Consider the following 27,183-nt stretch of genomic DNA (forward strand, 5'->3'; position numbering starts at 1 on the left):
GACTGAATGGTTTAAAACTGCAATTGAAGTACGTTCCATGCAGAAATTCTATAGCAAGCCCCACTCTCCCCAATGGCTCACTTCTACTTGTGCAGCTGCCATTGCTCAAAGGCAGCATGTGTACTGCAGGTTTAACCGAGATAAGTCTCTATTTACAATGCCTCCCCATGGGACAAAGTTAGACACCAGCGTCGTTTTTTTAACGTGGAGAAAAGGAACAAAAATAAAAACTGTCTCAGTCGTGAAGGATTTCTCCTCCACTGACAGAGAACAAGAAATTGAAGTGCAGCATCTGAAGAACAGATGGTATTTATTTGCTCCCCCACTGAGCAAATTAGGCACAAGGCCGATTTTTAAAGTGAGGAGTGAAGGGGAAATGGGGACCAACTCCCCAGGGAGTAGGGGAGCTGGATAGTGACAATTGGTATGAAGGGTTGCCCCTACATTGACCAAGGTCTTATATGTGGGGTTGCCCCCACATATGGTCTTTGCTTGCAGTATCTGCCGGAACAGATACTCCACTTTGATCTTGTCCCGAAGGCCAAGGATTGACCGAGATAAGTCCAGTGGAATAAACTTCAACAAAGAATTAAATAATACAAGGGGGGTAAATCAGATTTTAAGCTGTGATGATTTATTTCCCTTACATTGTTATATATTTATTGCTGCAATCATAACGGACTTTGTAACTGGAATGATTTTGTTTCCAAACAAACTACAGCCAAAGATATTTTGGTGTTGTAAAAAACATACTGGAATGAGGGGGAAAAAAAGTGGCTAGGTAGAATCAAAAATCGATGCAGGTCTAAATTCCAAACTTTATACGTTAGGCTCATAAAACAAAAATGCGCAAATTTAAAAAGGCAAAAAAAGAAAAGTAAAAAAAGAGAAAATGGAAAGAATTTCTATATACAAATTTTAATGATGATAAACCGTTTTGGATAATTCCACAGTTCTTCCTTCTCAAAACCAAAATCTCAGGATCGATATTTTGTAGAATAATTTTTAGGTGACATGACCAACCCTCATTCTTTTCTGACACCCTGATATACAGCCTTAATTGTCTTTGAGTGCCCAGTTGATTTTATTGTTGCTGTTGTTGTCAATACTTAAATCAATCACGATGTGCTCACTGCAATAGTATATTTTGTAGCATCTGCAACGGAGACTGTCGATACAGGATAGGCTTGCACAGCCACAGTGAACACTGCAATTCATCACAGAACTAGTCTGACACAGAATTACATTGTCTCCCAAGACATATTTGTTATTTAAAATTGCTGCTATTGTAATAATCTTCCCAACTGGAATAAATTTCTTTTAAAACAAACTCAAACTAAAGTTATTTTGATATTTCTTAAAAACATGCTGGAAGGAAAAAATAATTAATAAAACTGACAAAATGGCTAGGTAGAATCAAATATCAAGACAGCAGATGCAATGTATTTGAGTCTAAATTCTTAACGTTATTATATGTGAGACTCATAAAACAAAAATGTGCAAATTTAAACTGACAAAACATAAAACAAAAAAAAAAAAATAAAAAACAGGAAGAATTTCTATATACAAATTTTAATGATGATGATAAATCATTTTGGAGGATTCAGTATCGATATTTTGTAGAATAATCTTTAGGTGACACGACCAAACCTCGCCCTTTTCTGGCACCCCGATATACAGTCTCGACAATGTCGATAAATTCCTGACAGTCTTCGAGTGCCCAGTTGATTTTATTGTTGTTACCGGTACCCAAATCAATCATAATGTGCTTGTTCCGATAGAAAAACATGACGGTGCACGGGTCGTACAACTCGTACATTTTGTTGAAATCAGGAACCTCTGTAATGTCAACGAGATAGATGACAACAAAGTTTTTGATCTTTTCTGCACATTTGTAGAGGACTTCGTCCATTACCATGCAGGTTGGGTCCCAATCATGTCCGAACCGGATGACGACCACTCTGTCCTCCTCGGAAAGAATCGCCTGGTCAACTTGCCAGCCGTTGTGGAGATGTGGCAGCATGTACGACATTTTGGTAATTTGGTTCCACTTTCTGTAAAAGAGTGAGCGAAAAATTCAGATATTATAACCAATTTTGTATAAAGAATCAAGAAAACAAAAAAATTAAATGAAAAAAAAAATATATATACAATCTTGACATAACAAAAAATTCAAAGAATATGAAATCCTTATTTTTTTTTATTTATTTATTTATTTTTTTTTTTTTTACTTACCTTCATTCCAAACACGACATATTGCCACTTGGACATAAAGGGATACTAATTAGGACCATTCCTAAGAAAGAGTAACAAGATGCTGGTTTATGCTACATTTGAACTTCTGCATATCGGTATAGTCAGGGAAACCGGTAGCAGAAAGGGAATTCCAAAGTCTAACTGTTTGAGGAAAGAAGCTATTAGAGTAGAAAGCCCTCCGACATTTAGTGACCTCAACAGTGAAGACGTGTGATTTTGCTGCTAAGTGAGTTTGTTGAGGATATGCACGTCGAGGGGGCACAAGTGCGACAAGTTCATCAGAAGACATTCCATTAAAATACTTGTAAAACAGGCATAGGAATGCAACATTGCAGCGATGGGACAAAGGTTGGAGCCTAGTTGATAAATTGGGACGTATTAGATTGGAAACCATTTTTTGGACCCTATCCAAGAGGGAGATGCTAGTGGTAGATGCACCAACCCAGATGTGGCAACAATACTCCATGCATGGGCGAATGGTGGCCTTGTAGAGGTATAGGATACTCTCAAGTGTGAGTAGTCTTCTAGCAGGTATGACATCAGGAGTGACTTGACTCTCCAGAAATACCTTGTGTGACTCAAGCCCCCTACAGAAAACATCACGACTAAGAAGTGTATACAAGATCCTATGTAAATGTCGAAATCTATATAAAGACGAAACATGTCGTCCACTTATTAGTGGACGACATGTCTCGCCTGTTGTAAGGTTAGAAGAACATCAAAAAGCCGTAATATGTGGATAGATTGAAAAGTCGTATATGACTGACCATTTTATATGTATATGTAATAGAGTATATTCAGAACATTTTTTTATAATTTAAAATATTCAAAATTATAGTTAATGTTTTGAGTTTTTGAACCTATCCTATCAATATGTGAAAGCTCTGGCTGATATAACCTATTAACTATTGAGCTGATGATTAGCTGCGGTTAACGGAAGAGCTAGATAGATGATGAAACCGTATTATGAAAAGAGGTCATAGTCAGCTAATGCACTTCCTAACTTCTGGTGTACAGCTACGGAAGCAGTGACAAGGCAAATCGGTTCCCTCCCTTTTTTTCTTTCACGCCTATATCTCCTCTGTGCATGTATCCTTTTTTTTTTGCATTACATTTTCCTGATCTTTTTTTAAATTTTATTTAATAATTAATTAAATAATTATTTAAATTTGTTTTATTGACAGTGGTTTCAGATGGACGGGTGTTTTTCGCAAAAGATTGGCAAGGGGGGGGGGAACCAGAGATTGGTGCTCAGATGAGCACTTGCCATGGAAATAACGATAAAACAAAGACATGCTCGCAACGTCTCTTCTGTGGGAGAGAGGTTGCAGGGAAGAGAAAAGGGCATCTCCCACTAAGCTACGAAGTCTATATTTTGTACTCTGTCAAGGCAGGATAGGCTGTTTTTAGAAGGTCCTGCCCTGATGTGGCAGCAGTACTCCATCCCTGGAAGTACTTGGCTTTTATATAGTTAGAGAATTGCATAAGCAGTGAGATATCTTCTGGAACGATAGAAGGATCCCACCATTTTTTCATCGACCTTGGCAACAGACTTAATGTACGTGTTCCATTTCAGGTTAGGAGTAAAGGTCAATCCCAGAAGCTTATCAAAACATGGAGCCTTCCCTAGATGAGAGCCATCCATTTCAATTGATGCCAGATGGGGATCAGAGCATTGATGATGTAAAGATAGGAGCTTGGTTTTAGATGCATTAGAAAAACAGGGTTTGTATTACTGTACACATAGATTCGAAAAAGTTGTCAAAAAACAAATATAGAACAAATAAATGTTATCAAAGGCAAGATAAGTTACTTTTCTACCTAACTGGATATATTTTTTGTGTTTTTATTCAGTGTAACATGTTTATTCAGCTCGAAAAACATGCAGTGTTTACCGATGCATTTGAAAATTCAAAATGGCAGCCGACTGTCTCTCGGAGAGGGTACGTTTGGGAAAAGGTATTATAAATAATAAACTAGACAAAATACTGTTAGAAAACAACCGAATACATGTCAACTTATGTCACGGTAACATATATTGAGCGAATTTCTAACAGTATTTTGTCTAGTTAATTATTTATAATACCTTTTCCCAAACGTACCCTCTCCGAGAGACAGTCGGCTGCCATTTTGAATTTTCCAATACATCGGTAAACACTGCATGTTTTTCGAGCTGAATAAACATGTTACACTGAATAAAAACACAAAAAATATATCCAGTTAGGTAGAAAAGTAACTTATCTTGCCTTTGATAACATTTATTTGTTATATATTTGTGTTTTGACAACTATTTCGAATCTATGTGTACAGTAATACAAACCCCAAAAACATAATACACTCTTATCAAAACATGGAGCCTTCCCTAGATGAGAGCTTGGTTTTAGATGCATTACAAAAACATAATACACGCATATGCCTCAGATTTTGTATGATTAAATATAATATTTTTTTGCTTATTTTACAACCAGGCAACGCTGGGTGACCTGCTAGTTTGTTAGTACTTATTCAGAATATTTGCGGTGTTATCATCAACATATTCCAGGCAAGTTATTTAAACGCTTGGAAGGTGCTGAATGAAAACTGTTTTTTTTTTCACAAAAATGTCGATTTTTAAGATTCACAATCCTCATTACCATACGATATCTACTGTCTTTAACCGATTGAGTTTGTCATCTCTCTTTGCTATTACTGTTACCTCTTTACCTTGTGTCTACTTTCTTAGTTACATAGTCAATTGGCACCTTCACCTTTCGACTCTGCAACAGATTGTTGGATGACATCATCCTAGCGAACGTAAAATCCTACTTGTGAAACCTTAGCCTGAGTTCATAGTGGTGGGATGACTACACCCTTTGTTGAGAAGTACGTATATTTCCACAGTAGGACTTCTCTGAAGTTTGTTTGATCTGTGTTGATTAATAGACATTCTTATATGTGGCATGGTAGGGTGCTTGCCTCACATGCAAGGAACTCTGGCTTTGAATTCTGAGTTCGAATATGTTCAACTGATGAGGTCAAAACTTGAGTTTTGGACTTCCAGTCTTTGGCTGTCATGGTTTGTGTTGTTTCTTATATATTTTTGTACGGATGCAGAATACGGACTGTGCTGAAATAGTAATGTTATCGTTTAGAAACCACTCTATGACTGACTGAGATAGCTTCCGTACTTTATATCTGATCTACCTCTGCATTCCATGTTTAAAAAAGATGTGTCCTCTATAGTATCAGACCTGACCGAATGGTTAATTGTAGGCATAGACCGATTCATACTACCCAAAAGATTCCAACAAAAACCCAACAGCCAGCCATGGTTCTCCACAGAATGTGCTGCTGCCATCGCGCACAGAAATCACTTTTTCCATAGCTACCAACGTAATAGATGTACTGAGACTAAAGCTGCTTTCAGGACTACCAGCAACCACTGCAAAAGAGTAATAAAAAATGCAAGAGAGCTATATGCTCAGTCTGTTAAATCCAAAGTATCTGAGCAGCGGCTTGGTTCCCACTAGTTTTGGCAAATAGCAAACACAAACCTGCGTTCTATCCCAACCATCATCAATGGACCTGAGGTCCTCTCATCAGCATCAGACAAGGCCAAACTATTTGCCAAGAACTTTGCAGCTAATTCTACCCTATGCAACGAAGGCCATCAACTCCCTGTATTTCCTCCTATAATAAATAACATGCTATGCAACATACAAATATCTATGTGAGGTCGCCAAACTAATCAAGAACCTTGATTCCAGTAAAGCAACTGGCCCTGACGGCATTCCAATTATAGTGTTGAAAAAGCTTCAACCAGAACTTGCCCCCATACTTACAAAACTGTTTAAGCGTTGTCTTAAGGAGAAGTGCTTTCCAACACCCTCGAAAAACCTCATCAGTATGCCCTGTATTCAAAAATTCAGGTTATAGGTCATCTCTCTCTTCTCCTGTGTGTCATGAGTAAGTTGCCGGAATCCATATTAAATAAATGACAAAGTTCTCTCTGATTATCTCACCTCTAATCTTAAGCACGTGGTACAGTGGGGGAAGAGGTGGCTGGTTACTTTTAATGCATCTAAAACCAAGTTCGCATCTTTACATCATCTCATCTGGCATCAATTGAAATAGATGGCTCTCGTCTTGGGGAGGCTCCATGCTTTGACAAGCTTCTGGGATTGACCTTTACTCCTGGTCTGAAATGGAACATGTACATCAAGTCTGTTGCCAAGGTCGCTGAAAAAATGGTGGGATCCTTCTACCGCTCCAGAAGATATCTCACTGCTGATGCAATTCTCTATCTATAGAAAACGCAAAGTACATCCAAGGATGGAGTACTGCTGCCACATCTGGGCAGGAGCTGCTAAAAACAGCCTATCCTGCCTTGACAGAATACAAAATAGACTTCGTAGCTTAGTGGGAGATGCTCTTTTCTCTTCCCTGCAACCTTTCTCTCACAGAAGAGACGTTGCGAGCCTGTCTTTGTTTTATCATTATTTCCATGGCAAGTGCTCGTCTGAGCTCCAATCTCTGCTTCCCCCTCACCAATCTTTCATGAAAATCACCCGTTTCTCTGAAACCACTGTCAATAATTTTCCTCACTCTTTAACTGTGCCTAAATCAAAACATAGATTCCATGAACAAAGCTTCTTTCTTAGAAGTGCACGCCTGTGAAACTCTCTTCCGTTTGCCTGTTTCCCCACCTGACTACAACTTGGAGGTCTTCAAGTCCAACATAAACAAATTCCTGATAAACTGCATCTTTAAGTAAGACACTTTATCAAATCTTCATTACTAACGATTACTACGATATTATCCCATTGATTACTGTAGACGCAATAACCCTTATCCCCGAGTGGCTTCTGAACCTTGATAAGTGGTGACTACCATGTAAAAAAAAAAAAACCCCCAAAAAAACTCAAACAAACAAAAACCTATTTAACATGAGGACGGGACTTTTTTCTTTTTTTTTTTCTTAAATATTTTGTACTTTCACCTAACAATTGTTAAAATCGCGTAATAAAGAGTAGAATCAAATGGGGGGGGGGCGGATAGCTGAGAGTTCTCATCTACAAAATTCCTTATTTTGTGTGGCCGGCTTTTAACTGTTGCAACTGGTTACCGGATTTTATTATACCACAACCAATATTGATAAGTGTGAATCCGATGTTTATAATTTTATGGCTATATTTTAAATAACAGCTTTGAAACATAAGTTTTTTATGGTTAGGCTTAAATACATAAAATTAGGCACCGCCAAAACTGGGGGGGGGGGGGAGGTAAGTACTTTTTGACGGACCGTCTTTTTAAAAATCTACCAAAAATCAGGTAATTATCCAATCAATACGAAATTTTCAGCGATTATTAAGAGAAGAATGAACCTTATAACAGTGCACTTATTTTTCATAAACAATATTTATATATATATATATTTTTTTTGCTTACAACCCCCCCCTTGTTTTGAGGGGGTTCCAAATATGCTTAAAATAATCATATGAAACTGAACAAAACATATGTTGTTGTAAGGGACGGGATTATAGATTTAAAAAAAAAAAAAAAAAAAAAAAAAACTTGTTTGCATACCTTATTTTGATGTCTGAATATCAAAACTTCGATTGTGTTTAATTATCCCGCTTTTGAGTTTTGAAGTGTGAAATTCGGTGAATATGTTAAGTAAAATAATTAATTTAACTTAAGCAAAACAAAAAAAATTTTTTTTTGTATTTATACGAAAAAGCCATTTAAAAATCTTTGATAAATAAATTAACAATTTCTTTTTAGCGAGCCGAATAATGCATGACCATTATTAAACAGGGCATGCTTTGAAGAATCGATAAAAAAAAAAATTCGATAAATATTGTGCCCTTTGTGTTAAAAATATAATTATTTTTTCGATCAAGTTTGGAAAAGTTTGCCGCCTTTCGACTACGGTGGACCAAACGCGCTGAAATATTTTTTTTTTTATTCTGCTTTAAACTGCCCCTCCCTCCCCATTTTGGAGAGCCTGCCCCCCCCCCCCACACATGCACATTAAAAACCAACTCATACAAATGGTCACCCATCTGGTACTGGCCAGCCTCAGCGTTAATAATACATTGAAATTTTCGTCACTGAAAAATAAATTTTTTTTTGGCTTTTTGGTCTTCCGTAGTTTGCTTTTTATCACGCACAAATGTAAACAGTAATCAAATCAACTCGAAGTAACTGGTTGCCTATATGAATAAGTGGAATTATTTGAAATCCAGGTACTTATATTATAATATTTTTGCATATTCTCATAGAAAATCACCCTAAATCTTAGTTAGACAAGAAATAAACAAATTAATTCTTTCAAAAACTTTTTCTTTTTTAACTATTTATATACGTTTTTTTGTGCAAAACAAAAAACGCCAATTGTTAACTTTTGGGGAAAATTTAACATTTAAAATTTAATTAAAAATAGAAAAAGTTTTACATTATTCTGCTTTCTATATGATAAAATTCAGGGTTTTATCTTTCTGGAAAAAAAGTTACTAAAAAATAATGGATTTTAATAAATGTAATTTCGTTTTAAAAAACAACTTGATTTTTCGGTCATTTTTGGCGGTGCCTACATAAAATCCTGTACGTCTCCAATGTAGGGACCGTGTTGAAATAATAACATTGTAATTTAGAAACCTGTTCTTAACATAAGGGGGGGGGGGTTGTTAACTATTCTGTACTTTAACTTAACAATTAAATAAATAAAAAATACCGTAAAACTTAAATTTAATGTTTGTATTACTGTACACAGATTCGAAAAATGTCCACAACTCCGGTGAAAATGATCTACACTTACTTCAAAAATTGACAGTTTTAAACAATTAAACATTACAAATTTACAAAATTATCCATTTAGCCATGATCGTTTTAAAACATACACGTAAATATGACACCCTTTAAAAGGACAAAAAATAAATAATAAATCACCTTTAACTGGAATCGTACCTTTTTGATTCAACGTGAAACCAAAACAATGGGAACTATTTTGGGTTGACACCGGTAACTAAAATTATTTGAAAGAATTTCGGGAAAAGGAAAAAAAATTATAATAATTAAATAAAGTATTTGCTATTTTTTTTTTAGATAAATTCATTTTTACTATTTTTAAGTAGAATTATCAAAAGTATTTACTTTTTAATGTTAAAATGTTTTTTTAAAAAGATTTTTTCGTGAAATACTACGGGTTTTCATTCTTTCGGGTATTTTCGTAACTAATTTATTTTTATTATATTAGGATTAAAACGTTATTATGCTCGCTCAAATATTAATTAATATGTAAAAATAATCCTATTATTAAAAAAGGTTTTAATATAAAAAAAAAAAAAAAAAAAAAAAAAAAATTGTTTTTCCCAAATTTCCCGACATTCAAGCGTAGGCCCAAAAACATGGCGGCCATCGCTAGGGCATCGATTGTCCAACTTGGACAATTTGGTGAGTTTATTTATGATTTCTCGCTTATAATAATAATTGTTATTTTTAGACTCATGATTCTGTGCCCGTAATTCACTCTTAAATATTGAAATTAATTTTATTTCACTGATAGAAATGTTGATTATCTTTACCGTCATGTTCTGTTTGGTGTTGTGTAGCTTAAGGTATTTATCATTGGTACCGGTGTGTGGTGTGTAGTGTCACTATTTTTAATAACTCGTTTAAAAAAATAAACATCGAATTTAAAAATAAATGATATATTTCAAAATGTCTTTGATTTAGAATATGTCTATAATTGTCTGTTAATTGTTTTATGTTAAAATATCTAAATGTTTTATTTAAAAAACTGGCATGTTTCTCTTAAACTTTGAAGGTCATTTGAGAAAGTTTTGTTTATTGTTTTTGAGATCATCAAGTCCTTTTCTGACCCTCTCCTTAAATGTTTTTTTAAGTCTTTTATTATATTTTATTTCAGCTGAATCGGTTATTTATGACCCATTCGAGCATTTGTACTGTTTAAATGTAATCTTTTTAAGAGAAAAATAGAGATACTTGTGCCGTTCACGGACAGTGTTTAAATAAAACATTTAAAATGACGACTTTTATAGGTTTACGGCTCTGCTGAAAACGAATATCGGGTTTGTATTACTGTACACATAGATTCGAAAAAGTTGTCAAAAAACAAATGTATAACAAATATTATCAAAGGCAAGATAAGTTACTTTTCTACCAAACTGGATATATTTTTTTTTTTGTTTTTATTCAATGTAACATGCTTATTTAGCTCGAAAAAACATGCAGTGTTTACCGATGTATTGGAAAATTTAAAATGGCGCCCGACACTCTCTTTAACATGGTAAGTTTGGGAAAAGGTGTTATAAATAATAAACTAGACAAAATACTATTAAAAAACACCGAATATATGTCAACTTATGTCACGGTAACATATAATGAGCGAATTTCTAACAGTATTTTGTCTAGTTTATTATTTATAACATCTTTTCCTGAACTTACCGTGTTAAAGAGAGTGTCGGGCGCCATTTTGAATTTTCCAATACATCGGTAAACACTGTATACTGTTCGAGCTGAATAAACATGTTACATTGAATAAAAACACGAGAAATATATCCAGTTAGGTAGAAAAGTAACTTATCTTGCCTTTGATAACATTTATTTGTAGGCACCGCCAAAACTGGGGGGGCAGGTCAGTACTTTTTGACGGACCGCCTTTTTAAAAATCTACCAAAAATCAGGTAATTATCCGATCAATACGAAATTTTCAGCGATTATTAGGAGAAGAATGAACTTTATAACAGTGTACTTATTTTTCATAAACGATATTTATATATATATATATTTTTGCTTACAAAACCCCCCTTGTTTTGAAGTGGGAACAAATATGCTTAAAATAATCATCTGAACCTGAAATCAACATATTGTGTTATTGTAAGGGACAGAATTGTAGATTCAAAAAAAAAAAAAAAAAAAAAAAGTTTGCATACCTTATTTTGACGTCTGAATATCAGAACTTCGATTGTGTTTAATTATCCCGCTTTTGAGTTTTGAAGTGTGAAATTCGGTGAATATGTTAAGTAAAATAATTAATTTAAGTTAAGCAAAACAAAAAAAAATTTTTTTTAATATTTATACGAAAAAAGCTATTTTAAAATTTTTGATAAATAAATTAACAATTTTTTTTTAGCGAGCCGAATAATGCATGACCATTATTAAACAGGGCATGCTTTGAATAATCGATACCAAAAAAAAAAATTCGATAAATAATGTGCCCTTTGTGTTAAAAATAGCATCATTTTTTTCGATCCCGTTTGAAAACGTTTGCCGCCTTTCGACTACGGTGGACCAAACGCGCTGAAATAATTTTTTTTTATTCAGCTTTAAATTGCCCCCCCCCCATTTTGGGGAGCCTGCCCCCCACACACATACACATTAAAAACCAAACGCATACAAATGGTCACCCATCTGGTACTGGCCTGCCTCAGCTTAATAATACATTGAAATTTTCGTCACTGAAAAATAAGTTTTTTTGGTCTATTTGGTCTTCCATAGTTTTCTTATCATCAAAAGAAAACGTAAACAGAGTCGATCTGAACTCTACGTCAACGCGAAATATTTGGTTAGCTATATGAATAAGTGGAATTATTTGAAATTCAGGTACTTATATTATAATATTTTTGCATATTCTCTTAGAAAATCATCCTAAATCTTAGTTAGACAATAAATAAATAAATTAATTATTTCAAAACCTTTTTTTTTAAATATTTAAATACGTTTTTTGTGCAAGACAAAAAATGTCAATTGTTAACTTTTTGGGAAAATTTAACATTTAAAATTGAATTAAAAATAGTAGAAAAAGTTTTACATTATTCTGTTTTCTATATGATAAAATTCAGGGTTTTATCTTTCTGGAAAAAAAAAGTTACTCAGAAATAATGGATTTTAATAAATGTAATTTCGTTTTAAAAAACAACAACAACTTGATTTTGCGGCCATTTTTGGCGGTGCCTATTTATTTGTTATATATTTGTTTTTTGACAACTTTTTCGAATCTATGTGTACAGTAATACAAACCCGAGAATCAACCCCCCCCCCCCATCACAACCTAAGAACGGCTTTCGGAATAAATACCCCTCCCAACCTCCCCAACGGCTTTCGTTTTCTTTTTTGCAATTTTTTCAATGGATTATTATTGATTCGACTCTAACATATAGGGAGGAGTGGTTCTCGTTCAGGTTCGTCTATTTCCCCAATCTATTAATGAATGGGTACTAGTGCAGAGAGTGATCCGCGCTATTTTTTAAATCGTATTTCCAAGTTTAATTAAAGTTTTATTATTTTTTTTTTATTCAATTGTAAGGTTGAAGTATAGAATAGGTACAAAACACCCTCCCTATGTTAATAATGGCTTTTTAAATAATAACGTTATTATGGTAATCTCCAAAAATACCGTTAGAGCTTACAACATGGCCGCCATTGAAGAGTCACGTGATCCGGTTGATCCAAAACATGAATCGCTGTATTACGAAACCGGAAAACGCAAATTTAAAGCAAACTTTGATAAACAAGCATAATAATTAAGTACAAAAACAGTTTTTCAATATCATAATAATAAATAATTTATTTAGAACGGTCATTTAATTTTTTGTTGAGAAACAATCACAGTTTGTTTGTTTTTTAAATGTTTACAAAATGTCTACGAACGTGCGTAGACATTTTGTAAACATTGTTTTTAAAAAATAAAAAATAATACTTCTATTATGTTTTAAACGACTGTAATAGTTTATTTTGGAAGTATATTTCATAAAGAAAATTGACAACCCACTTTAAAAACAGAAATTACGAGTTTTATATATTTTATTCGCAGTTTTTTGTTGGGGGTGTCAAAAATTCCGGCTAAAATTCTGATACACCTAGTCGACCACTTGTTTGTTCTGAATAAAATACTTTTTATAAACACTGTTTTAACTAAAAACAATCTAAGATTGTTTCTCAAAGTTTGCCTATTTTTATAACAACATTATATCAACAAAAAATTAAATACAAACAAATTGTGATTGTTTGTCAAAGTTTGCCTTCAAGGCTGCGTTTTCCATTTGCACGATTCATGTTCTGGATCAACCGGATCACGTGACTCTTCTGGCGGCCATGTTGTAAGCCCTAACGGTATTTTTGGAGATTACCGTTATTATTTACGTCCGGATCACTCTCTGCACTAGTACCAATAAATGTTAATAGTGTTCGTCATTCTTAACATAGGGAGGAGGGAGGTGTTTTGTAACACGCGTGCACATTAGTACTTTTCAGCTGAGGAAAAAACATGACCACCAGTAAAACCTTACATTGGATAATAAAGGTCTTAATATCCAGAATACTTGTCTGCGAAAAATTTAATTGTGATATTCGTTTTCAGCATAGTCAAAAAGCTGTAAAAATCGTCATTTTAAAGGTGAGTATTGAAGTGGAAAGAAAGTAAAAAAATAAAATATCCAAAACTATTTAGAAAGTCGTTCTTAACATGAGAGGGGGCGGTGTTAACTATTCCGCACTAACAATTTAATAAACAACAGATACCTTAAAGATATAATTTGACTTGAACATCCTATCTAAATAAAAATTTATTTTATTTTATTTTATTTATTTATTTTTTTTTTTTTTTAGATAAAAAAAAAAAATTTAAAAAACTGTGGTCCGTAAACTGCACAAGTACCAAAATAGATTTTGGTTCTCATGAACCAATGCATTTCAAATGAAAATGCAGATTCTGCCACACGGAAAAGTGTAAGTTGCAAAGTTCTTTTGGGGGATGGCTACTACACAGTGAGACATGATGGAGTATGTAGTACCTCCACTGGACCATCTGTAAAAATTAAACATCCAATGTTGCAGCAAGTCTTGGGAACATCAACCTGAAAGAATAGTTGGAAATGACTTATATACCATACATTACGACCATGTAATCCTTACAACCACCTACCTTAAAAGTGTGCTTGAAACCAAATCACAACGTAATATTAGGAAAATAAACAAATATTTATTTGTTTGAAATTATCACAAATATATTTCGAAGGTAGCCTTCATCTTCAGTGTGTTCTTTGTTTTTTTTTTCTTTTTCTTCTTTCTTGCCATGTTGTTAATTTGGAGAAAGGAGTCTATATAAAGCTGCGCGTTGTATCTGGCGGTTGTATTTTGAATTGTTTGAACTGTGCGCAGGTAACGCGAGAATAATGTCAAAGAATGAGAGTTCAATATAGAAACGTTGTTTTAATTTGAATAAAATAAAATACGCATCAAATGCGCTTGAAACCAAATGACAACGTTATATTAGGAAAATAAACAAATATTTTACTTGTTTGAATTTATCACAAATATATTTCGAAGATGATTTGGTTTCAAGCGCATTTGATGCGTATTTTATTTTATTCAAATTAAAACAACGTTTCTATATTGAACTCTCATTCTTTGACGTTATTCTCGCGTTACCTGCGCACAGTTCAAACAATTCAAAATACAACCGCCAGATACAACACACGGCAAGAAAGAAGAAAAAAAAACAAAGAACACACTGAAGATGAAGGCTACCTTCGAAATATATTTGTGATAAAATTCAAACAAGTAAAATATTTGTTTATTTTCCTAATATTACGTTGTGATTTGGTTTCAAGCGCATTTGATGCATATTTTATTTTATTCAAATTAAAAAAATACGTTTCTATATTTAACTCTCATTCTTTGACGATATATAGGTATGTCGCAAATTAAATTTTCAACCAATTGGTAACTATTATTAGCTGTATTTTTGTTTTTTCTCAGATTTGCACAAAAAAATAAAATTTCAAAACAAGGCTTCTTTCAGAATAAGAAGATGGTGTCATTTTTTTTTATTTTTTTTCAAATCTACTCATAAAAACTGCATTTTTGAGATCAAATAAAAAAAAAATTAAAAACAACTTAAAAACACAAAAAATAAGCCAACTAGGTATAAAAGTAACTTTTATTGGCTATGGTAACACTTATTTATTGTATTTTTTTTTTTTTTCGCTTAGTCATTTGTTGGCTTCTCTGCTAAAACCCTATATTTTTTATTGAAAAAGAATTGACAGCATTTGTCCCCCCCCCCCTAAAATTTTTCACAAAACTTTTCTTTGGCACTTTTGTGGAACTCTCTTCCATTTGCCTGCTTTCCAGCTGACTACAATATGGCTGTCTTCAAGTCCAACGTAAACAAGTTCTTGATGAGCTGTTCCCCTTAAGTAATCCAATTTACCAAATTTCCACTATTAAAAATTATTATGACATTTTCCCATTGACCACTGTATGCTTATTAACTCTTATCCTTGATTGACTTCCGGGCCTTGATAAGTGGTGACTCCTTTGTAAAAAAAAAAAAAAAAAAAAAAAAAAAAAAAAAAAAAAAAAAAAAAAATTTCATGAAGCTTTTAATTTATCTAAAACTAATCAAAGCCTTTTTTTCTCTTTGTGTGAAGGTCATCATGTTCCACAAGTGGTTGGCTGCACCTACCTGAGCAAAAGGGATTCAAGCACAGGTACTCTGACTGCTTTAAAAAGGGGTAGAGGTGGAAGGTCATCTTTCAGTGGGATTGTGGCCACCGTTTTTGGTGCCACTGGATTTCTTGGAAAGCATGTCGTCAATCAACTTGGTGAGTTTTTTTGTATCTTAGTTTTTTTTTGTATCTTAGTTTTTTTTTTTTGTATCTTAGTTTTTTTTGTATCGTGTGTAATTGTTTTTAAATATATTGCTTTTTTTTTTTTTATACTTATGTTCACCCCTTACGAAGCCTATTGCCACTTGTACGTAAGGGGCTACTATTTGGGGCCATGTCTAGGAAAGATTAACAAGATATTTGTTACATTTAAACTTCTGCATATCAGTACACCCAAGGAAGCAGGCAGCAGGAAGGGAATTCCAAAGTCAAGCTGTTCGAGAGAAGAAACTATTAGAGTAGAAAACTTTCTGGCATTTATGGACATCAACAGTGAAGGGGTGAAATGTTATTGCTATGCAGATTTGTCGGGATATGTACGTCGAGGGGGTACAAGTGAAACAAGTTCATCAGAGGACATTCCATTAAAATATTTGTAAAATAAGCAGAGTGATCCAACATTGTGGCGATGGGACAGGGGCTGGAGCTTAGTTGATAAAGTTGGATCGATTAGATTGACAACTCTTTTTTGGACCCTATCTAAGGGGGAGAGATTAGTGGTAGATGCACCAGCCCAGATGTGGCAACAATACTCGATGCAGGGGCGAAGGGTGGCCTTGAAAAGGTACAGGATACTCTCAGGTGTGAGTAGTCTTCTAGCTTGATAGAGCGAACCCACTTTCCTTGTAGAAATAATTTAATTTTTTTTTTTTTATTTAAAAGAAAAATGACTATTTTGGTTACCTTTCAGTTCTGTCACCCAATATTTATAGAGGTTTTGCCTGGAGATGTCATCTACAAAATGAAAGAAGTTTTTTTTAATTTAAAAAAATTTTTTTTTTTTTCAAATTGTAGTTTTAAAAATAAGTCAATTGGTACTTGTACAGTTTAATCAAGATATTAAAAAATGAAAATATCGAAAAAAGGTTATATTGTACGTATCCGTTATGGAATGAAGTTCTCTGAAAAAAAATTTCACTTAATTTCATCAAGTAGTTTTTTTTTTTTTTATAGCAAAAAAACAATTTGTTATAATATCGAGCAAAAGGTTCGAGTTTTAGGAAGAAAAGCTAGTATTAAAGATGGGGAGAGAGTATTGGCGCTTTAACTAGAGTTATCTCCCCGTGGCGTGTTTAACAAATTCGATAATGGCTGACTTCAACACGCTCTCATAAGAATGTGTTTTTTCGCTGTAAAAAAAACAAAAAAACTACTCGATTAAATGAAATTTTTTTTGAAATTTTCAGTCCAAAACGGATACGTACAATATAACCTTTTTTTTTTTTCTTTTCTTTTTTTTTTTTTTTGATATTTTCAATTTTGAATGTCTTGATTAAACTGTACAAGTACCAGTCAATTTTTCTGTTTGTTTTCTTATTTTAAAAAATACAATTTGAAAACAACAACAAAAAAAAAAGAAATGAAAGATAACTCCTTTCATTTTGCAGATGAAAGCTCTGGACAAAACTTTTGTAAATATTGGGTGACAGAATTTGAAGATAATCACTTTTTTTTGTGTGTGTTTGTTATAAAAAGAAAAAAAACACTTTATTATACAAAAACATTTATGTCTAGTGTTTAGTTTGAATAAAAGGAAATATTGAATTCATAGCTTATGAGTGAGAATTAACTATACAATCTAAGCAAATCTACAAAAATAATAAAAGATGAACCAAACATTTATTCAACAAATAAACTTTCAATTGCAGTTCAAATTATATACACTAAAAAGTAAATACGCACAAGAATTACTGATCAAAACGGGAACATGTCTGACGTTAATAACCACGTAGTGTTTGTCTCGGCGACAAGTTGATTAGTATATTTTGGATTTTTTGGGATGAGTTTTGATAATTTGAATGATCCGAATTACTTTTCCCATCTTATTCTCGCAACATTTCGACTAATGTAATTCTTGCATATCATCAGAGTCAGGAAATCTGCATGGAAAGTATGGATTAAATAATGAGTTGCATTTGAAATTTCATACAGATTCCCACATTTAACAAGATGTGCTTTAAGAAAGTGAAAGGTGGCATCGGCCAAAATGTAAGAAAAAAAATCCAAAATGAAAATAATAAATTACCAATTATTTTAATACTAATCTGGTGAAATTGAGCTTTAATGGTCCCATTGAAGTTCAAGTATAAATGGTGCCCTGACCCAATTTCAACTCTTTTAATTTTTATTTTTATCCAGGCAAGATCGGCTCCCAAGTGATTATCCCATATCGGGGAGATGCGGCTGAGGTTTTGCGGCTGAAACTCTGTGGAGATCTTGGTCAGATTCTCTTTTTTGTAAGTTTGACACATTTTTTTTTCATCTTCCACCCCATCCTATTTAAAGTTGGCATTTTTCTTTTCCAATTCAAATAAATGAAGGTATTCCTCTATCTTATAATCTTTCAATCTTTCCTGTAATCGCCAATATGTTTATTATTCAATTTTTAATTCAATTAATAAAATTATCTTTTAGTTCTTTTTTGTTTACCACTTGAAGAATCATATGGAAAATTAATCTATATCTATAAAAGTGAATGTGTGTGTGTGTGTGTGGACACCTCCTAACCTATATACTGAACAAATTGTTGATCTACAGACTTGAAATTTGTTATATAGGGTATTCAGACATATGAAAACCTTTTTTTAATCAGTTTTCATCCGGAAAAATTGGCTGTTAAGGGCTCAAAATCGAAAAAATGGTAGTTGGGAGTCATCGGATTTTTTCTATTTGTCAACTGTTTCACAAATGCACATGTGTAGCTGTGAAATATGACAGCTTCCTTATGTTAAGAATTAGTAGGTTTGAAAATACTTGGAGATCATGTCAAGCTGGTCTAATGGTTATCATACTTGACACACTGTCTTTAGGTTTTGATTTCGATCTCAGCTCGAGTATTATTTTTTTTTTCTTACAAGAAGTGGACTGTTTAGAAAAAAAAAAAACAATACTTGCATGCATGTTTCTCAGTTTCTTTCCGTTTTTTTTTTTTTCTTTTTTTTTTTTAAAGGAATTTAATGTTACATTTAATACCAGGAAATGCCAGGTATATCTTGTAGTTAAATAATAAATTTGAGATGAAAATATCCACTCTTTATTAAAATAATTAAACTGAGCATGAATACAAGAAAATTAAATGATTTTAAGTTGAACAGGTCACTTTATCAAGTGAATAAGTCGGAAGAGGCAAAAACTTCCCAACTGAAAATCATGACCTTTTTCTGAGTGATCGTTGCTGTGTGAGGTCTTGCATTATCATAATGAAGTATTAATCCTTTCCTCTTAATACGGTGTGGCTGTGAAAAGGCTGTTCTTCAGAGCAGTGGTGAAGTCTGTTCTTGTTGATGGCGCTACGACCTGGACACTCACTAAAAGATTGGGAAGCAAGCTAGACTGCACATACACCCGTATGCTACGAACAGTGTTAAATATATAATGGTAAGATCATCCCATGAAGCAGCAACTTTATGGCAACCTACCTACCATATCTACTACCATCACAGAGTGACATCTATAATTTGCCGATTACTGCCAGAAGAGCAGGCAAGAGCTGGTGAAAATCTATTGCTGTGGATTCCATGGCACAAACATGAGACAACTTCGATCCATTCAGCAAGTTGCACCTGCCAACTGTGGTTCTGAGGGTCTGAGGCAGCTGATGGGAGACAGGGAAGTCTGGAGAGTCACATCAGATAGATTGAGTAATGCAAGGTGTTTTTTGTTTTTATTTCTTTGATAGAGCAATTTTTAGATCACCCAGCTGCAAACAATATTTTACTGCTGTGATTGGTTGAAAAAGCTGAGCACGAATACAAGAAAATTAAATAATTTTAAGTCTTAAATGCTTCAAACCGAACAAACTTAGGCCAAAAATACTCATTCTTTATTAAAGTAGTTTAACTGAACAACAAAATAATATATTCATACAATAACTCATTTTAACAAGGTTGTCTCCATAACGTTTTGGTCAATGTAACCTTCCAGTTGTCCAAGTCATTATTTTTTTTGGTAGAAAAAAAAAAAAAAAAAAGATGGTAGCTCTGCACTCTAAGGTTTCGAATTTTTAAATCTAGTTGAAAGTAAGTTTGCATGAAGTATAAATTTAATTATCAGGGAACTCTAAGGCATGTAATTTTTAACTTATGATTAAATTTTTAATTAAATCCATCAACGAATTGTAAGTTCTTAGAAACATATTTACGAAACTAAAGGGTTGCTAGTTTCAGTATGGTTAATCGCGTGTTATTCATTTTTTTTTTTTACCAGATGTAGTTTTTAATTTTTTGATATGTTATCATTATGACTGAAAAGAGATACCTGATGAAGGTCGAAGCTTACGTTGACCAAAACGTTGTGCAGAAAATACTCATAATCAGAACAATTGTCCGAATAATCTATTCATACCTCATCTCAAAAATTCAGAACTGTAAAGTTGTCTTCCTTTAACTAGGTAAATGAAGCCAAAGCCAGAATGCAGAGATTAAATTAAATTTAAAATAAAATATATTTTTATTATAAATATATGTAATTAAAAAATTCAACATTTAAAATATTAATACTCACCCTGCAATATTAAGTTTAATATTTAACAAAATTATCTTTCTTTTTTTCTTTGCTGTAGCCTTACCACTTGAAGGATGAAGAATCCATACGGAAAGTGATGAAATATTCTAATGTTGTCATTAATTTGGTAGGACGAGATTGGGAAACTCGGTAGGCATTTTCTTTTTCTTAAATGAAATTTTCTTATTTCCCCCACAAAAAAAGCAAACTTTTTTTCATTTCTTAAATGAGATTTTCTTAGTCCAAAAAAAAAAAAAAAGCAAATTTTTTTTTTTTATTTCTTAAATGAAATTTTCTTATTAAAAAAAAAAACAAATTTTTAAAATTTATTTTTCATTTATTTTATGTATTTTTTTTTTAATTTCAGAAATTTCACTTTTGAAGACGTACATGTTGATGGCGCACGTTCCATTGCTCGCTTGGCTAAGGAATCTGGGGTCGAAAAACTTGTGCACTTGTCCTGTCTGAATGCAAGTCCCAACCCTCAACAAATCTACATGAAGACTGGCTCAAAACATCTCAAATCAAAAGTAACATTGTTTTTTTTTATTTTTATTTTTTTATTTATTTTTTTAAAATTTATTTTTACATTCTTTTATTTATTTATTTCTTTTTTAAAATTTATTTTAACATTTTTTTTTATTTATTTATTATTATTTTAAAAATTTTTTTGTCTTGTCCACTTAAATGTAGAGCCATTCTTGTAATAGGAAAATGTGCTTTAAGCAAAAACACACAGCATCGTCAATTCAGTTATAGAAACTTTTCTAGATACTGAATTAATTCAGTCAGGATGTTACGTAGCGGGGTGTGTGTACATAGCAAGTGTGTTATGTACATGTGTATATATTCTGTACCAGATTATGCAGATGTTATGTTGTCGGTAGCAAGCCAAATCTTATTTAAAATTACCTGTGGTGCTGACATGAAACGATCACGTGAACGTATTGGCAATGAAGAAAATAATCGCACTTGGTTGGCCAAATATAAGTGAATGAAAGAATGTAAATATGATTGTTGACAGACATATTGTTTTTTTTTTATGTAACTTAAAATGACTTTTCCTGTTGTCAGTTAAGTTTTTTTGTTTATTATATCATCGGTAGCAGTGTCAGAAATTTCGTGAAAATAGCGAATAATTCCACACCATCTTTCCAAGCTTATAACTCCTCGAAAAATGCAATTCAAGCCCTAATTTTTTTTTTCAATTAAAGGAGCAAGGACCAAGATTTCATTAAAAAAGAAAAAAAAAAAAAAAACGTTTTTTTTTTTAAAAAGGTTTTAAACTTCGGACTTTACAGGTAAAATTCTACAAGAACAATATGTTCTTTTTGTTTTAAATTTGAATATATTATGTATTGACCTTTTCTCTTCAATTTGTGAGTAAATAATTATGTACTTATGGGGGTCTAAATTAATTATTATTAGACATTTACAAAATGGGAGGCGTGAATTATTCGACCCCCTGTCTTTCCAAGCTTATAACTCCTCGAAAGATGTAATTCAAGCCCTAATTTTTTTTTCAATTAAAGGAGCAAGGACCAAGGTTCCATTAAAAAAAAAAAGAAAAAACAAATAACGTGGTTTAAAAAAAAGGTTTTAAACTTCAAACTTTACAGGTAAAATTCTAAAAGAACACTGTCTTTTTTTTTTTAAATTTGAATATATTATGTATTGACCTTTTCTCTTCAATTTGTGAGTAAATTAATTATTTACTTTCGGGTTACTAAATTAAGTATTTACTTTTTAATAGACACTTAAAAATTGGGATGGGGGGGGTCGTGAATTTAAAAAAAAAAAAAACGTTTGTCTAAAATATTATATTCGATTTATTGGAAAGAACATAAAATTTCACACTGACCCTGAAAATATCGTAAAAATAGAATCAATAGAAAAATTTTGATAGATTTTTAATTGAAAAATATTGAGTTCGGAAAATTCATTACTGTTTAAAAAAAAAAAAAAAAAATATTTCTATTACTTTTAAAACAACTGTAATAGTTTATTTTGGAAGTATAATCCATAAAGAAAATAAATAACCCACTTTTAACAGAGAAATTCCGAGATTTTTATATTGTATTCGCAGTTTCGTGTTAGGGGTGTCAAAAATTCCTACAAAAATTCTGATACACCTATATTATCGGTTATGTATCAGATTTTGTTTGGAAAAGAAGGCCTTGAAAAGCTTTGAAAATGAGCATTGAAAATCTGTATGAATGTAACGTGGTATATATGAGCGCGTGGGGAAAATAGCAGCAGCAGCAAAGGATGGCTGGCTTGCAAAGAGATTAGCAACAGCAGGAGCTGAAAAGCGTGCATAGGCAATTAGAAAGTGCGCACGAAAAAGGAAAACAAAAAAAAGGACAGCATGTGCTCAAGAGAGAAACAAAGTGGACATCGATGAAAATAGACATGTAAATGGCTGCTGCTGCTGCTGGCATGAGGTTGAAGAAGAAAAGTGTACCTAGGACGAGATGGACGATAGCGAGAGACTGTGAAGTGGTGTCAACAATTATGACGGTAATAAAATAACTTTTGTTAAAAAAGAAAAAATGCTGACCTTTATTTTATTTATTTCCAGTTTTATTTTTATGAATTATTAAGGTTTTATTTTTATGAATTATTAAGGTTTTATTTTTATGAATTATTAAGGTTTTATTTTTATGAATTAAGGTTTTATTTTTATGAATTATTAAGGTTTTATTTTTATGAATTATTAAGGTTTTATTTTTATGAATTATTAAGGTTTTATTTTTATGAATTATTAAGGTTTTATTTTTATGAATTATTAAGGTTTTATTTTTATGAATTATTAAGGTTTTATTTTTATGAATTATTAAGGTTTTATTTTTATGAATTATTAAGGTTTTATTTTTATGAATTATTAAGGTTTTATTTTTATGAATTATTAAGGTTTTATTTTATGAATTATTAAGGTTTTATTTTTATGAATTATTAAGGTTTTATTTTTATGAATTATTAAGGTTTTATTTTTATGAATTATTAAGGTTTTATTTTTATGAATTATTAAGGTTTTATTTTATGAATTATTAAGGTTTTATTTTTATGAATTATTAAGGTTTTATTTTATGAATTATTAAGGTTTTATTTTTATGAATTATTAAGGTTTTATTTTTATGAATTATTAAGGTTTTATTTTTATGAATTATTAAGGTTTTATTTTTATGAATTATTAAGGTTTTATTTTTATGAATTATTAAGGTTTTATTTTTATGAATTATTAAGGTTTTATTTTTATGAATTATTAAGGTTTTATTTTTATGAATTGTTAAGGTTTTATTTTTATGAATTATTAAGGTTTTATTTTTATGAATTATTAAGGTTTTATTTTTATGAATTATTAAGGTTTTATTTTTATGAATTATTAAGGTTTTATTTTTATGAATTATTAAGGTTTTATTTTTATGAATTATTAAGGTTTTATTTTTATGAATTATTAAGGTTTTATTTTTATGAATTATTAAGGTTTTATTTTTATGAATTATTAAGGTTTTATTTTTATGAATTATTAAGGTTTTATTTTTATGAATTGTTAAGGTTTTATTTTTATGAATTGTTAAGGTTTTATTTTTATGAATTATTAAGGTTTTATTTTTATGAATTATTAAGGTTTTATTTTTATGAATTATTAAGGTTTTATTTTTATGAATTATTAAGGTTTTATTTTTATGAATTATTAAGGTTTTATTTTTATGAATTATTAAGGTTTTATTTTTATGAATTATTAAGGTTTTATTTTTATGAATTATTAAGGTTTTATTTTTATGAATTATTAAGGTTTTATTTTTATGAATTATTAAGGTTTTATTTTTATGAATTATTAAGGTTTTATTTTTATGAATTATTAAGGTTTTATTTTTATGAATTGTTAAGGTTTTATTTTTATGAATTGTTAAGGTTTTATTTTTATGAATTATTAAGGTTTTATTTTTATGAATTACTAATGTAAAGAGTAATGGCCATGTTACATGGACCCTGCCTCATCAAATTTGAAAACGATAGGAAAAAAATAACATTTATTAAATATCAATTACAGTAAAAAGAAAATGGAAAAACAATAAATACAACAACAATCTACCATATGTTTCATGAATAGATTTTTTTTTTTTTTTTTTTCAAATAAATAGAAACATAATTTTCAATTTTTCAAGAAAATTTTAAAGAAAATTTGACTTAACTTAAATTAAAAATTTTTTTTTTTTTTTTTTTTAACGTTTATTGCTAGAAAAACTTTTGAATTTCTTTTTTTTTTAATTTTTTTACAAAAGTAGGAATTTTTAGGAAAAAACTGACATTCTTTTATGGTTGGACTGATTAAGTTTGTGTGTGATTTAAAAATAAAATTGTTTTCCTGCAATTTATTAAAAGTTTATCACTTTTTAGTCCCCGAACAAACGAGGGATTGGGCCTACTAATTCACTCCCGTTCGTTTGCTCGCACTTTTCTCAATAACCATGCCTTGGACTTTTAAAACAATTTGCACAAACATTAGTCATGGTGAAAGTAATTTTTTACTAGAATGGATTTTCTAGTATAACTGATTGCTTTCTTAGGGACTATTATAGAGGTAAAAGTGCCTCAAAATCGTTCGTTTGTTTGCTCTTTTCTCAGTAACCATCTCTTGAATCTTTGAAAAAAAATTTGCACAAACAATAGTCATGGTGAAAGTAAATTTTTGCCAGAACGGATTTTTCGGTATAACTCTGGTTGCCTTCTTAGGGACCGTTATAGGGGGTAAAATTGCCTCAAAATCGTTTGTCTGTTAGTTTATACACAGTTTTCTCAATAACCACTCCTTGAATTTATTTGAAATTTTGCACAAACATTAGTCATGGTGAAAGTAAATTTTTCATCTGTGGAGGGGGACCCTGTATGCTCAGCTTGTTCATTGGTTGATCAACTTGATCAGTGCTCTGCATATTCCTGAGATTCACGCCAACTGCTGGTTGAGCCTGTGCCAACATTTACAGAAATCCAGTGCACAAAGGACAAACGTATAAAACGGATTATTATTATATTAGACATGTCTATTGATTAAAGAAATATTTATTTTCTGATTTACTTATGTCTCTCTCTTTTGTTTCTGAAACAGTATGCAGGCGAATTGGCTGTAAGAGAAGAATTTCCAGAAGCCATCATCCTCCGCCCTTCTGATATGTACGGCTCTGAAGATCGGTTCTTAAGATATTATTCCGATATGTGTAAGTCATCTGAACACATCTAAATGAATAAATGTGAAAGTGTTTTTTTTTTTTTTTTTTATTTATCACTCCTTGGTTTACTGTTATTGAAATCAATAATATTTTGAAATACTAATAGCGGAAACACAATAAATAACTCAACAAAATTTTTCAGACAATGTTTTCATTTTTACTGTTTTCAAATTTTATTTAAATCTCGCTTCCCACATCATATATCTTTGGAGATCAAATAGTTGTCCTAAGAATACTTTAAAAGAAAATAAAAACGAAATAATATGAATTCAAAATTTCTGCATTTTATTTTTTTCACATATCATTAATTTCATTAATGATACTCTGCATCACTATTGATATTGAGTTATATAGTTTTTATTTCGTAAAAAATTACAAAACAAAATATGAAGCGCAAGGCCACTGAAAAATTGGAGGGGGTGGGTTATGGTTATCCCCGTCACTGTACCATTGGTGGTGTTTTTTTTTTTTTTGTTGTTTTTTTTTTAAAATTGTATTTTCACTCTAAATAAGGCACAGTGCCACTTTGGCTACTATCTGGGACATAATTGCAGGGACACTATGTAGGGAGTTTAGCAGCAAGACGACCGTTTACATTACACTTGAACTTCTGCATGTCAGTACAGTCGAGGAAACAGGAACCTGGAAGGGAATTTCAAAGTTTAGCAGTTCTAAGGAAGAAACTATTAGAGTAGAAGGCTAGTTCTTGTTCACCATAATACCGAAAACACACTGCGGGTTGTCCTACTTAAGATTCCCAAATCACATCGTTTTTTTTTTTTCTTATTTCTTAAAAAAAAATATATATATATATATACTAGCATTTCAGCCCCACGTTGCCCAAGTGTTTGAATGTGTATGTTGAGCAAAAAAAAAAAAAGTGGTAGCAGGAAGGCAGGCTCGAACCCGTACCGCAAAGGAGGTAAAACCTAACGTTTATGCTGTTATGACCACCGCCAAACCAGAAACGACATTTTTTAAAAGTAAGGCTAGACAATCTAAAGGAGAGGGTAACTTTAAAAAATATTGGCGAAAAAAGTGCCCTCCCCCCTGTAGAAAAGTGCCTAGTTGAAGGGGAAGATATTAATGTTTTTAGCCAATTTTTCGATATTTGTTGTATGAAAGGTCGAACTTTAAAACGATACTGATCTTGGTAAAATCCGTCACCTCTATTGAAAGTTTAAGGCAGACATGCAAACATACATTTATATATTGGTAACTAAAAATTTTCGACCCAAACTGATGAAAAAGCTTGCCCTATCTCTGAATACCCTTTATGTAAAATTTCAAATATTTAGGCCAGAAATTGTCTGAGTAATTTGGAAGAGACCGCAGAGGTCAATATTTTTTTTTTTAACTTTGACCCCTATTATGACCCCTTAAAATTTATTGTTTTGGGCTCAAATCAAGTTATTAAGTTAGATCCATGTCCAAGGAACCTATATCTAAAATTTCAACTGTTTAGACCGAAAATTGTCGGAGGAGTTTGGTAGAGTTCTCAAAGGTCAAATCATTGA

At 31.7% G+C, this 27,183-nt stretch overlaps 2 protein-coding genes across 3 annotated transcripts in view; one reads left to right on the plus strand and one right to left on the minus strand.

The window, feature by feature from the left end:
* Nucleotides 1-1,553: 1,553 nt before the first annotated feature.
* On the minus strand, nt 1,554-9,337 carry LOC145259281 (thioredoxin-like protein 4A). 2 transcript variants are annotated; one of them, XM_080117146.1, is made up of 2 exons: nt 9,205-9,337; nt 1,554-2,054 (listed from the first exon to the last, which is right to left on the minus strand). In XM_080117146.1, exon 2 carries the CDS (start codon nt 2,030-2,032, stop codon nt 1,604-1,606), a length of 429 nt encoding a protein of 142 aa, XP_079973272.1. In that variant the 5' UTR covers nt 2,033-2,054; nt 9,205-9,337; the 3' UTR covers nt 1,554-1,603. The 2 variants fall into 2 exon arrangements, with proteins under 2 accessions (XP_079973272.1, XP_079973271.1); XM_080117145.1 differs by having other exon boundaries at nt 9,187-9,321.
* Nucleotides 9,338-9,557: 220 nt separating this feature from the next.
* The window catches only part of LOC145259280 (NADH dehydrogenase [ubiquinone] 1 alpha subcomplex subunit 9, mitochondrial-like), a 39,307-nt gene continuing 21,681 nt past the window's right edge, over nt 9,558-27,183 (plus strand). The window contains exons 1-6 of the mRNA XM_080117144.1: nt 9,558-9,690; nt 15,693-15,866; nt 18,069-18,166; nt 20,491-20,582; nt 20,800-20,962; nt 25,546-25,654. Of these exons, the coding sequence (XP_079973270.1) occupies nt 9,645-9,690; nt 15,693-15,866; nt 18,069-18,166; nt 20,491-20,582; nt 20,800-20,962; nt 25,546-25,654 (682 nt within the window). The 5' untranslated portion in view covers nt 9,558-9,644. The remainder of the gene's footprint in view (nt 9,691-15,692; nt 15,867-18,068; nt 18,167-20,490; nt 20,583-20,799; nt 20,963-25,545; nt 25,655-27,183) is intronic.

Source organism: Euprymna scolopes, chromosome 34 (genome assembly GCF_053919585.1).
Source record: "Euprymna scolopes isolate OS-2025 chromosome 34, ASM5391958v1, whole genome shotgun sequence".
NCBI lineage: Eukaryota > Metazoa > Mollusca > Cephalopoda > Sepiida > Sepiolidae > Euprymna > Euprymna scolopes.

What these genes read in the sequence shown, in the direction of transcription:
- LOC145259281 (XM_080117146.1), bottom strand. Translation starts at nt 2,032, where the DNA reads ATGTCGTACATGCTGCCACATCTCCACAACGGCTGGCAAGTTGACCAG.